This window comes from Mustela putorius, unplaced genomic scaffold (assembly GCF_011764305.1).
Source record: "Mustela putorius furo isolate JIRA1106 unplaced genomic scaffold, ASM1176430v1.1 tig00000242_pilon_pilon_pilon, whole genome shotgun sequence".
Taxonomy (NCBI): domain Eukaryota; kingdom Metazoa; phylum Chordata; class Mammalia; order Carnivora; family Mustelidae; genus Mustela; species Mustela putorius.
The window spans coordinates 5,149,071-5,162,727 of record NW_025421325.1 but is presented as its reverse complement, the minus strand read 5'-3'; the positions used below and the strand labels follow the sequence as shown (position 1 = coordinate 5,162,727).

The 13,657-nt window shown below is 34.7% G+C and overlaps 1 protein-coding gene across 5 annotated transcripts in view; it reads left to right on the top strand.

The window, feature by feature from the left end:
• NEK1 (NIMA related kinase 1) overlaps nt 1–13,657 on the top strand; it is a 209,805-nt gene that overhangs the window by 36,601 nt on the left and 159,547 nt on the right. For all 5 annotated transcript variants that reach the window (XM_004758106.3, XM_045078305.1, XM_045078304.1 and 2 more), the window contains exons 9-12: nt 1,184–1,238; nt 4,153–4,353; nt 8,219–8,279; nt 10,744–10,895. In XM_004758106.3, the coding sequence (XP_004758163.1) occupies nt 1,184–1,238; nt 4,153–4,353; nt 8,219–8,279; nt 10,744–10,895 (469 nt within the window). The remainder of the gene's footprint in view (nt 1–1,183; nt 1,239–4,152; nt 4,354–8,218; nt 8,280–10,743; nt 10,896–13,657) is intronic.

Below are 13,657 nucleotides of genomic sequence, written 5' to 3'. Positions count from 1 at the left end.
GTCTGTCAAATAAATAAATAAAATCTTTTTTAAAATAAATAAATAAATAAAAATCTTAAAAAAAAATTCTGTATTCATGGAATTTACTGACTTTGTTCTTTTAAATATTACATTTCTTTAATAAAACTTTAATTGTTTGGGCAATGTCCACAATAGCCAAACTATGGAAAGAGCCCAGATGTCCATTGACCTATGAATAGATAAAGAAGATGTGATATATATATATATATATATATAGGACATGACCTATGTTTTGAGGAGAGCTTATACACACACACACACACACACGCACACAATGGAATACTACTCAGCCATCAAAAAAATGAAAACTTGCCATTTGCAACAATGTGGATGGGACTAGAGGGTATTATGCTATGCAAAATAAGTCAGAGAATGATAATTATCATATGATCTTACTGATGTGTGGAATTTGAGAAACAAAACAGAGGATCATAGGGGAAGAGAGGAAAAAATATAACAAGATGTAATCAGAGAGGAAGACAAACCGTAAGTGACTCTAAATCATAGGAAACAAACTGAGGGTTGCTGGGGGAAGTAAAGTAAAGGGATGGGGTAAATGGGTGATAGAGGATATGTGATATAATGAGCAGTGGGTGTTATATACAACTAATGAATCACTTAGCTCTATCTCTGAAACCAATAATAGATTACATGTTAATTAATGGAATTTAAATTTAAAAATGTTAAAAAATAAAGTGAGGGAATTAATAAAGTAATTGCTTAGGCAACTGGCATCTTTCTAATCTGGGATAGCTACTCTTATCATCTAGTTATGGTTGAAATTTTGAGTTTTGGGACGCCTGGGTGACAGTTGGTTAAGCGGCTGCCTTCGGCTCAGGTCATGATCCCAGCGTCCTGGGATCGAGTCCCACATCTGGCTCCTTGCTCGGCGGGGAGCCTGCTTCTCCCTCTGCCTCTGCCTACCCCTTTGTCTGCCTGTGCTCTTGTGTTCTTTCTCTCTAACAACAACAACAAAAAAAACCCAAACAATTGCCATAAGGCTGATTGGCGAAGTTGATTGTTTGAGATTTTGAGCTTTAAAGGATATGTTTTATGGAACAGATATTTTTGGAGAACATTTTCATTGTGCTTTTATTTCCTTTAAATGAAAAAAATTAAATTCTGATACTTAGAGAAAATTTCTCATTTTTCCCTTTTCTAGTGACATTTGGGCTCTGGGGTGTGTCCTGTATGAGATGTGTACGCTTAAACATGCGGTAAGTAGAGGTTTCTGAAATATTTAAAAAATTGTGTTCTAAAGTACCTGTAAATATATATGTATAAATAAATAAATAAGTGTGTGTGTGTATATTTTTAATCATATGCCACCTTTCAGGTCACTCTCTTTTACTAGAAGTTCTCTGTCAGTTTTTAAATTTCTCATTTTTTCTCAAGTATGAATTTAGATAGATTTTCCCTTAATATATATGCATATATTATATACATATGTTATATATTTGTTATTACAATACATATGTCATACTTTTTTCCAGGAAATTTTTTTTTTTTTTTTTTTAAGATTTAGTTACTTATTTTGGAATGAGATAGATTCCCTGCTGATTGGGGAGCTGGACTAGGGTTTGATCCCACAACCCTGAGATCATGACCAAGAGTCAGATGCTTAACCAACTGAGCCATTCACACACCCCTCCACCAGGAAATTATTTCTAATGACAAAAATAAACTTGCTATCTTTTTAGTGTTCTATTTATATGTGAATATGGTGTTTTAGCTTAATGATTTTTGTTTCATCTTAGCAATTTCTTTTAAAACACCCGAAGTATTTGGAATTGAATTGTATTTGAGTTTGGAATTGAAATTAAAGGACATTTTTTGACCTGTTCATCAAAGGATTTTATCAACTCAGATGCCCTTTAATTAAAAATTTATTTTGGAGGCACCTGGGTGGCTTAGTTGGTTAAGTGTCTAACTCTTGATTTCAGCTCAGATCATGATCTCAGGGTTGTGACTGGGGTGAGAGTGAGCTAGGCATTGGGCTCCAGGGTCAGCAGGGAAGTCTGCTTTGCCTCTCCTCTGCCCCTTCCCCTGCTTGTGCGCGCACGCACACACCCCCCCCACACACACTCATTCTCTCTGTCTCTCTCTTTCTCAAATAAATAAATCTTTAAAAAATTGTTTTTTAATTTTTGAGACTTTGTTGAGATGGGCATAATATGCCCCAAAGGGGGAGTTTTTTCTTAAATAGGTTGAATTTTAATCACTTTCCATTTCAAAATTTTGCTTTTTAAAAATGCTCCCCTGGGGGTGCTTGGGTGGCCCCGTCAGTTAAGCATCCCCAACTCCTGATTTCTGCTCAGGTCATGATCTCAGGGTAGTGAGATAGAGCCCAGTGTTGGGCTTCTTTCTGGGCATGGAGCCTGGTTGAGATTTTCTCTTTTGCTTTCCCTCTGCTCCTCCCTCTATTCCTCCCCTCAACCCTATATGGGCATGCTCGCTCTCACAAAAAAAAGTTTCCTCCATTAAGCAATAATGTATTTTCATTAACAAAAGCTTAAGAAAATAAATAAAAATGTGAAGAACTGAATGAATATCAAAAGCAATTCTTCCAATTGGTAATGAGTATTTGTAATACTTTGTTTCCTTCCAGACTTTTTTCTAGATTAATTTATAAAAGAAGTTTTTTTTTTTCCTTTCTGCAGTTTAATTATATTGTACAAACAGTTTTAGAGCCTGTTTTTATTGCTTGATATTATTTGGGGGATATTTTTTCTTTGTTATGTTTTTCATGGTTGCATACTCTTAATTTTAAGACTGTATTACCTTATAAAAGCATAGACTGCCAAAGTGATATGGAATGGTAGTTTATCGGATCTATATTTGAAGGAATTGGTCAGTTTCTCAACACACAGCCATTTTAGGTATAAATCAGTGTGTTTTCTTTAATTTTTTCACCTATATTCTGTCACCATTGCTTCTATATTTTGGAATTACATACTCTTAAGTAGACACATGAAATTAACTAATTTATGAAAAGTTTGTCAGTTGAGGGACTGAAAATTCACTGTAGTGAAGGAATAATCTATCCTGCATTTAGAATTCCTCCTTAGGTACATAGCTATTTCTAGACTACTGAATTGTGCTCAAATTTTAGTATACTGAATATCATATTTTAAATGTCTGAGAGAACTCAAGATTTAGCAAAACTTTTTTATACTTCGTATAATCACCAATACCTAATTTATAGCGTGTTTTGTTTTGTTGATGGGTATGTTAAGAACATAGTGCATAACTGTTCTGTTCTATTTTAGCAGAGATGTCAAAAGCTTAATTTTATTTACTTTCAAAATTAAATCTTTAGATTTTAAACTGCCCCACTGCTGTTGGTTTTTTAACTTCAGTTAGAATTTATATTGTGTTTACTCCTTAAATATATACTATTCTGATACGGCTTATATTCCCCTTTGGAGTACTTGCCATGTTTCTTACTACATGGCTTTTGGGAGCATCACACACTTACCAATAATAATAATCAGTGTTTAAAGGAAAGTAATTAGTATTATTTTTAAAGATTTATTTATTTGAGAGAGAGAAAGGGCATATGCACACGAGTTGGGCAAGGGGCAGAGGAAGAGAATTTCAAGCAGACTCCCTGAGTTGGATGCAGGACTCGATCTCATGGCCCATGAGATCATGACCTGAGCTGAAATCAAGAGTCAGACCCTTTACTGACTGAATTACCCAGGCGCCCCAGTACTTTCATTTATTATGTTTTTTCCCAGTACTGTTTTAGAGTTAATTTCTTGTTCCACTTACTGCAACAGGGCCACAGGTAGGCAGGTCTTGAATGAAGACTACAGGTTTGTTTTTGTCTTTATTATTGTTTTTATAAAATCTTTTAATACCTTTATTCCATCTTTTAGTATTTTGAGTAAGCAAAAATTAATATTAAACTTTTTATGAGGACTAATATTCTCTTAAATGTGTTTATAAATAACCAAGTTAACTTTGTTCTAAAGAACATATGCTAAAAAAAAAAAAGAACAGATGGTGATTAGAATATTTGTAAGAGGACTGTATTTCTGTTCTATAGGAAAATAACTTTCTCAGTGTTTATTCCTATTTTCAATTTATGTATGTTTCATATATGTTAATTTATTTTCTGGATTTTAGTTTGAAGCTGGCAATATGAAAAACCTGGTACTGAAGATAATATCTGGATCTTTTCCACCTGTATCTTTACATTATTCTTATGATCTCCGCAATTTACTCTCTCAGTTATTTAAAAGAAATCCTAGGGATAGACCATCAGTCAACTCCATATTGGAGAAAGGTTTTATAGCCAAACGCATTGAAAAGTTTCTCTCACCTCAGGTATGTTTTTTTTTTTTTACTTTAAATTAATAAGGTTTTGGTGCTTAATTAGGACATGACCTATGTTTTGAGGAGAGCACATCATAGTTCTGGGAGAATGAAATGCTTTTTTCAGATGACATTGGAGTCACCTTTCTTTCTGCTCTCATATCCTTCCTCTTTGGATTTGTTTCCTAGTTGTGAATCTGTAGGAGGGAAAACATTCTTCCTGTGTTTCCTCTTAACACTTAATACTGAACTTCTCACCCTTCCAATCACCGAATGTGTGGTAGTCTTTCCCACACCAAGCTCTTCTGCAACACAGCTGGGTGTCCAGTTTAGTTCAATTCTGGGACTACATGGTGATAACAGATCATCAGATCCCACAGCCTGCTGAAGGGATACGAAGGGCAAGGGTGCTGAGTGCTGGAGCTTCTGTTGCAGTGAAGTTAGAATGCCTCACCCTGCTGGTATGTTTACCAACACAGAAGCTGTACAGATCCTGTCCTTCAGCTTTTTATGGAGGCTTTATTATGTAGACATGATTGACTAAATCATTGGCTTTTAGTGTTTGAATCAACCTCAGTCCCTTTCCTCTCAGGAAGGGGAGTGAGACTAAAAGTTTCACCCTCTAATCACATGGTAGATTTTCCTGGCAATCAGCTTCCATCCTTAGGGGCCTTCCAGGTGTCACCTCATTAACATAAATTCAGGTGTGGTTGAAAGTGGCTTGTTAGGAATAACAAAAGACACCTTTATTCTCTTTAAGGGTTTTAGGAGCTGTATGCCAGGAACTAGACACAAGATATGTATTTCTTAAGATAAATCACAATATCACAGAATCATTCCTTTGTCTTGGGTTTCTGTTGTTTTATTTTCCAATTTTTTTTTTTTATTGTGGTAAAATGTGCACAACTAAAATGCATCTTCCTAACCATTTTTGAGTGTCCAATTCAGTGGTATTAAATAGATTTTCAATGCTCTGCAGTTAATACCACCATTCATCTTCACAACTCCTCATCTTATAAAACAAACTCCTTCCCATTAATCAGTAACTCCCCATTCCTTTCTATCACAGCTTCTGGCAGTCACCTCTCTACTTTGTCTTCTTAGGTTTCTAACTGTAAAATTATTATTGAAAATTTTTTTAATCCAGTATAGTTAACATATATAGGGTTATATTAGTTGTACATGTACAATATAGTGATTCAATGATTCTGCACAGTAGTGCTCATCAAGATAAGTGTACTCTTAATCCCTTTCACCCATGTCACCTATCCCCCTACCCACCTCCCCTCTGGTAACCCTCTAATTGTAAAATTATTAAATGTTTCTGTGCCTCAATGACCTATAAACAATGAGATTATAAATATATTTACATCATGAAGTGGTTGTGAGAATTAAAAAAAAGTGATAATGTACATAAAGTTCTTAATGTCTAGCATGCAATAAGTGCTCAATACATTCAATACAAAATATTATCAATGTGTCATTTTATTATACAAATATAAACATATTAGTATCTTCATAGTTTTTTTTACTTTTATATGCTCATGGGATAAGAGGGAAGTGTCATATATTCTCTGGGTTAACAGAACATCTGTGAACAAATAATTTTCAGAAAACAGAAGTGTGGATTTAATTATTACTACCAGGAGAACACATTAGTCACCAAAAAGCCAATTAAAATGTATAGATTGAAGGTTACTTTTATAGGATATAGCAAGAATCTCTGAAACGTAGGTTTCTTATAAAACTCCTTTGTTATAAGTAACAATTTCAAGAACATTTATGAGGCAATATACTATTGTTTTTTGGCAAAGAAAGAATAACTTCATTGAATCTTGCTGAGGTTCCCCCAGTCCCAAAACCAGTGGTTTGGACATAACAGTCTCAAGGCTGAAGCACTGGAATTCAGGTAGCCAGCAATGAAGGAAAATTGTGCAAGCCTGATTTATCAAAATTTATAATATGGAAATAAAAAAGGACAGATTATGATTATTAAGAAGTGGAATATTTGATAGTATATGTTTAGTTATGAATAGCTCCTTGTTAATATTTAGACATCACTTAGATTTCATTTTTGTGAAAATCTCTTTGTTTATTTTCTGCTATATATCACTTAGTATTCTTGTGAGAAAGTTTGTAATATATTTTTTAAGGCTTTAACTTTGAAACAGTTTGTAAGCTTAACTGTATAATGTATGAACTACTATAATATTCTGTAGAGTTTTTAAAAAATTACTTCTCTAACTGCTGTCACCCAAGGTTTAATATGGCTTAATTCTCAATCTTACACATGCTGGAGGAAGCTTGACAAATCATGGTTAAGCTCTGATTCCTTAGCAATATGGGTGTTGTCCAATAGTACTTTCAGTAATGCGTCAAGAATGATGTGTTTTATATCTGCATTGTCCAGCATTGTTGCCACTAGCCACATGTGGTTGTTGAATATTTAAGTATTCATAAGTTGTTGAATACTTAAGTATGACCAAGTGGCTGAATTTTAAATTATATTTATTTAAAATTTTAATTCAAATAGCTACTTATGGGTGACAACTATATTGGACAACATGGCATAGAGATTGAAAAATCTTGGATTCTTCATGCCCCACCTCTTAGTTCATATTTGTATTCACACCAAAAAGACTCACCTTCAAGCAGTGAAAGAGAGTATCCAGTCTGGGGCAGTTTGGAGTGCATAAACCACCCATTGTCTTCCATGCAAAAGAAAGGGAAAAAAAGCAAATGTTCAGAAGAGAAAATTCATTTACACAGTTGCTCTGAACTATCTGTGAACCAGGTCTTCACTTAATTTATCTTTTGGTGCAGTGGTTTTTAAGCTTTACCATACTTTTAAAAAATCACTTGGAGGACATTGCTGGGTCCCATCACTATCATTTCTATTTTAGTGTTTCTGAGGTGGGAGCCTGAGAATTTCCACATTTAATATGTCCCTGGTGATGCTGATTCTGCCAGTATGAGACTTGAAAGCTGCTATTAGGGGATCCTTAATGGGACAGAAGACCATCTCAGTCATGGTTTTTTGACTATTGGAGCATCTGTTCCACTGCTGCTGTGTAAATATTCTCTTCAGCAGGCCTCATTTCTCTTAAAAAAAAGAAGAGAACATTCACTTGTTTTCCCATTCTCCAGCCAGTAAGAAAAAAGCAGGCTTAAATTGAGTTATATCTTTGTTGGCATCATATTTTGTACTTAATGAGGGGGAAAAGAAAATTTAGTAAATAGGGAAAAAAATGACTTGTGGGAAATACTAATGATTTTTGCTTCTCAAAACTTGTTCATGAATGCTGGAGAATAGGTCCTGGAGTGTTTTATTAATAGTAAAAAGAGACACTTATTGGATTATCTAAATTATCTAAATTTTTATTATCTAAATTATATAAATATTCAAATATTTATCCTGTAGTATGTTTATAACTACATATTGTTTAAAGTGAAAACTCATTGAAGAGGCTGAGAAGATTCAGAGTAAAATTGAAATAACTGAGAAGTTAATGAGTGATTATTATTGAGGTAAATGAGGGATTTGGCTGTATGTAAAATATGGAGACTATTCCAGATAAGGAGGTAATTATGTTAAATTGCTGAGACATAGAACAGGAAGGCAGTTTATGGGGTCCTTTGTGGTTCATTAGGTTAATATGGGAAGAAGGGTTATGTAGGAAAGTAATAAAATAAATCTGTAAGAGTGGAAGAGAATTAGTATGAGGAATTTGGGATTACTTAGGTTGAATAAGTACAGTTTATCTGATAGCATATATATGACAGAAAAGGGGAAAATGTGATCTGAATAATGGGTAGAATTTTTATTTTGGAAATTTGATGTCTTTTCTAACTTTTTTTTGTCCTTTTTCAATCTCAGCTTATTGCAGAAGAATTTTGTCTAAAAACATTTTCCAAGTTTGGAGTGCAGCCTGTACCAGGTAAATGAAATTTAATATGAGTCCTTTCATCTGTTTGCAGTAGTCAATATATTAATACTAATTAGTAATACTTTCTAATTATACTAGAGATGCATGGAGATATAGTAAGTTGGGGTAAATGTAGATAAATTTAATCCAGAGGAAATGCATCTTTAAATTATTTTTGATATATGACAGTATATAACACTTTGTGATGAATTAATAACAAAATTTCCAAAACTTCTTGTCTGCCTTATTTGAATTAAATCTGTCTTGAAGTCTTCCATCTTTATCAGTTGCTTAGCTGATATTCTGAGCAGATTGTCGTAGAATGTTCTAAAATGTCTTAGTTAAGTGTTTATATATTTTTCTGTAAGAAATACTTCATACTCTAAAATTTTTAAAAAGTGAATTAATGGAAAGTCAGGTACCTTACCAAGGATAATTTTGTTTTAAATGTGGCCAGCAGGGACACCTGGGTGGCTCAGTTGGTTGAGCAGCTGCCTTCGGCTCAGGTCATGATCCCAGCGTCCTGGGATCGAGTCCCGCATCGGGCTCCTTGCTTGGCAGGGAGCCTGCTTCTCCCTCTGCCTCTGCCTGCCATTCTGTCTGCCTGTACTCGCTCTCTCTCCCTCTCTCTCTGATAAATAAATAAAATCTTAAAAAAAAAAAATGTGGCCAGCAGCAGTAGAATATTTGTAGGATTGTAGATATGGTTATATACTATGTGTATGTATATACATATATCTGTGTGAGAAGGAAATTACATTTGTTCTCCATAGAATGATTTCAGAATGGATTTCTAAAATCAGTGGAAGTTATATAAGATTTGAGGATTATATTGTTTTTCAAACAATGCTTTCCAGGTTCTCCATTTTGAGTTTGAGTAAATTAATAAAAATAAATACTGTGTAATGCTGGAAGTCTATGTAAGCTGAAGTGGTATATGGCAGCATGTTCTTAGGAAGGCCAGCTATATTTAGCTCTTTGTAAAGACCCTTAGATTCATCCTGTCAGTATGCAGAGACTCTCAGTTCCTCGGAAATCAATTCACTCTTAAGCAGAACTCACAAGAAACTGACACACAGCTGAATCAGCATGTCTCTCCTGGTGGTCAAACCTCATGAGAAGTCAAATCTTAAAAGCCTCATTGTCACAAAGACCAGAAATATTCCATGTCATCACATTCTTTCCATGTAGATAAGCCTACATAGGCATTAGAAAGTTATTTTGCTCTAACAGGAGTTGGATGAATGAAATGTTTAATAGCATGAGGCTGAAATAGGAATTGTATTACTGATGGGTCTGTAGATACTTTGTAGACTCCAACTCCCTATATTAAGCTTTATACTACTGGTGGCCCATCACTGAGCCTGAGAAACCCTCCCAAAGCAGATAAGTAAATCTCCCTTTCTGGAAGTGAATGGGAACTATTTGATATTTTTTCACCTGGGAATATTCATTTTTATTTTTAATTTTATTTTAATTTTTTTTGTCATTTTATTTTTTTTCAGTGTTCTAAGATTCATTGTTTATGCACCACACCCAGTGAATCTTCATTTTTATAAAACTTTTGTGACGTTAGCTTCTTCTTCAGTATGTGTGCCAGTATGTGTACTGGTATACATGATATTTCTTTGGTCATTTTAATACATTTAGCCAAGTTACAATGTTGTGATGTTATATATTTGTGTTCTGATTTGATCTTACAGTTGAACTCTCAGAGGGAAATTTTTTTCTTCCACTTTTCCTAGTTCCTAGTTAATATCTTTGATACAAATAATAGATTTCCTTTAAATTTCTTCAATTTAACTGTCTTTATTGAATTCATCATTGTGAATTCAAGGCCTCAATAAGAATTGGATACATCATTGCTGTAGGGCTTATGCTTATATGTATATAAATTTTTATGTATCTCTGATTATTTCTTTAAAAGCAATCCGTATACATTGTTCTTGATACAGATAGTCCTCTAGAAAGTTTGACCATTTTATGTTCCCACCAATAGTGTGTAAAGGTACCCATTTCATGGGACCCTGAGCTGTGATTATTTTAAAGTGTTTGTTCATCCCTAAGTCTAGGTATAGACATCATTTAGACTATAGATGATGAAAGTATTAAAGTTGCTACAATGATGGTGTTAGTGTTAAACACTTGCTCTTGAAGTTTATGTGATAATTTTGAAAGTAATTTCTAAAACAGTAGTCCTCTTTAAAAAATATTTTTAACAGCTTTATTGAGTTACAGTTTTATACCACTTAAAGTCAACACTTAAATTCACTAATTTTTAGTATATTCATAAATACAGTCATCATCTAAAGGCATTGATTGACATGTACTAAGGAGTAAACAAGATTTTTAATGAAAAGTCTCAAATGCTGTCAATGATTATGAAAATGAAAAAGTGCTGTCTTGAAGAATTTTGAAATTAAAGATTTAATATAAAAAACTCTAGGAAGAAAACTCTCTATATCTTTTCTTATAGCTAAAAGACCAGCTTCAGGACAAAGCTTGGCTTCTGTTGTGTCTGCTCAGAAAATTACAAAGCCTGCCGCCAAGTATGGAGTACCTTTAACATATAAGAAATTTGGAGATAAAAAATTACATGAAAAGAAACCACTCCCAAAATATAAACAGGTATGATCATATTACAGACTGTGTGTTAGTAGCAAATTCAGTTTGATCTTTTTTTATTGCAGTTCAATTGAGTTATCTTGATATTCATAGGATTGTTTTTGTTAAGTTACTAAAGAACATTGCTATTCTCTGCTTCACCAGTCTTCTAAAACTAAGAAGACTTACAGAAGTCACAAAGAAACATAAGTAGATAAATTAAGTAGTTGGTGCAGTAAAAAGAAAGTGATGTCATCAGTGAAATCACTTTTGAACAACCTAAGCAGAGCCATTTGTTTTTGTGTATAAAACAAGTAAATGTGATATACTTGATGAAAATGTGGGAACATTTTGTATTTGAGAATTCATAATCAGATAAATTCATCAAAAACATAGAACTGGAAGGAATGTTATTATATAGTCTATAATATTTCAGATGAAAATATTAACACCTATAGTATTTAGGTGAAATGTCCAAGAACACACAGTATTAGTTGTGGGGATCTGACATTTTTCTTCATGTCAATAGCTGCATAGTTTAGTATATGAAACCGGTTTTGTTTTGGGCTACATGTGCACATGCATACATATGTGCATACACATTACACATGTGTTTAGATACATATGAACATTGAACACACTGCTGTAAGAGAAATCTAAGTTAAAGCCCATCATAACATAGTTCAAATGATTACCGTGAATTAGTCTTCAAATAAGTTGTATAATTCAGCCTCCAGTCAGGAGAAAAAAATACATACTAGTTTGATCAAGGAAAGTTTAAAGAATTAGTAACTATGTTTAGAGAATTAACTTTAAGGAATAAAGACCTTTAGAGAATATAAGAAGAGCAGACAAAGGAAGCAGCCTCTACACCTAGCTCTGAGACATAGTACCAAAGAAGAAATAGATTTTGGAAGATTGCTACAACCCCACCCTTAATGCTGAGATTCAAACCTTATTGGGTGTGGTATGGCTATAATTTACTGGATGGTGAGTTCACTGAGGTGTGCCGTAGGCTAAGGCTGGCAAAAATGAAACTGTCCACAGTAGAGCTGATGAAGCTCCTGAGAACCTGCCTAGCCTGCCAGTGAAATGTACTGGGAAGCTGCCTGGTGATTCTTTGAATCATTGAATCTACTGGGATTGAATCTGCTGGAGTGCTGGTGGAAGTTGCCAGGTGTTGCTGAACTCTTTACAAGTAGGCTGGGCTGCCAGTTGGGTCTCCAGTGGAATGTGGTGGGAAACTGGCCTTGGGGTTGCTGTCCAAGATCACAGGGGAGTTGACAGGGATACTAGCAGAACTCTTGGCAGTTGCCCACAGGGGTGAATGTTACTATGTGTCCCACATGCAGGAGGAACAAGAAGAAAGAAAGCCTGCTACTTAGGAACAGAAGCCATTGCCTTCTGCACTGTCCCTCCAACATCATCTGCGGACAAAGCTTAACATCATGCTATCAAGCAAAAAAGTGTTTATATTGGCTGGCTTCTAAAAAGAAGAAGGGTGAATTTGCAGCTGAGAGGCAATATGATAACTGGCACATGAGTTTTCCCTCCCTGCCTTCCTCCCTTCCTTCCTTCAGTTCTTCCATATAACATTTATCTAGGCCTAATGTACCAATTCCATCATATCTTTTGTTCCTCTTCTTTAATCACCAGAAGTCCTGGACCTCCAGACTTTTCCTTCATTAGCTAGCCTCTCAATTCCATATGACTTTGCATCCATGTTCATCAAGGTTATCAATCTGTAATTTTCCTGTTTGTGGTGGAGCCTTTGGTTTTGGGATCAGGGTAATGTTAACCTCATAAAATGGGTTTGGAAGTTTTCCTTTCATTTCTAATTTTTTGGGGACAGTTTCAGAAGAATAGGTATTCTTCTTTAAACGTTTGACAGAATTCTCCTGGGAAGCCATCTGGCCCTGGGCTCTGTTTGTTGGGAAATTTTTGATTACTACTTTAATTTCATTGCTGGTTATTGGTCTGTTCAGGTTTTCTATTTCTTCATATTTTGGTTTGGCAGTTTATAAGCCTCCAAGAGGGCATCCCTTTCATCCAGATTATCTAATTTGTTGGCAGATAGTTGCTCATTATATGTTCTTATAATTGCTCATATTGGTTGTGATCTCTCCTCTTTCATTCATGATTTTATATATTTGGGTCCTTTCTCTTTTCTTTTTGATAAATCTAGCCAGGGGTTTATCAATCTTATTAATTCTTTTGAAGAACCAGCTCCTAGTTTTGTTGATCTGTTCTACTGTTCTTTTGGTTTTATTTCATTGATCTCTGCTCTGATCTTTATTATCTCTCTTCTCCTGCTGGGTTTAGGCTTTATTTGCTGTTCTTCCTCCAGCTCCTTTATGAGTTAAGGTTAGATTGTGTATTTCAGACTATTTTGTTTCTTGAGAAGGCTTTTATTGCTATATACTTCCTTTTCAGACTGCCTTTGCTGCATCCCAAAAATTTTGAACAGTTATGCTTTCATTTTCATTTGTTTCCATGAATTTTTTTTTTTAAGATTTTATTTATTTGACAGACGGAGATCACAAGTAGGCAGAGAAGCAGGCAGAGAGAGAGGAGGAAGCAGGCTTCCCGCTGAGCAGAGAGCCTGATGTGGGGCTCGATCCAAGAACCCTGGGATCATGACCTGAGCGTAAGGCAGAGGCTTCAACCCACTGAGCCACCCAGGCATCCCTGTTTCCATGAATTTTTAAAGTTCTTCTTTAATTTGTTGGTTGACCCATTCATTCTTTAGTAGGATGCTCTTTAGCCTCCATGCATTTGAGTTCTTT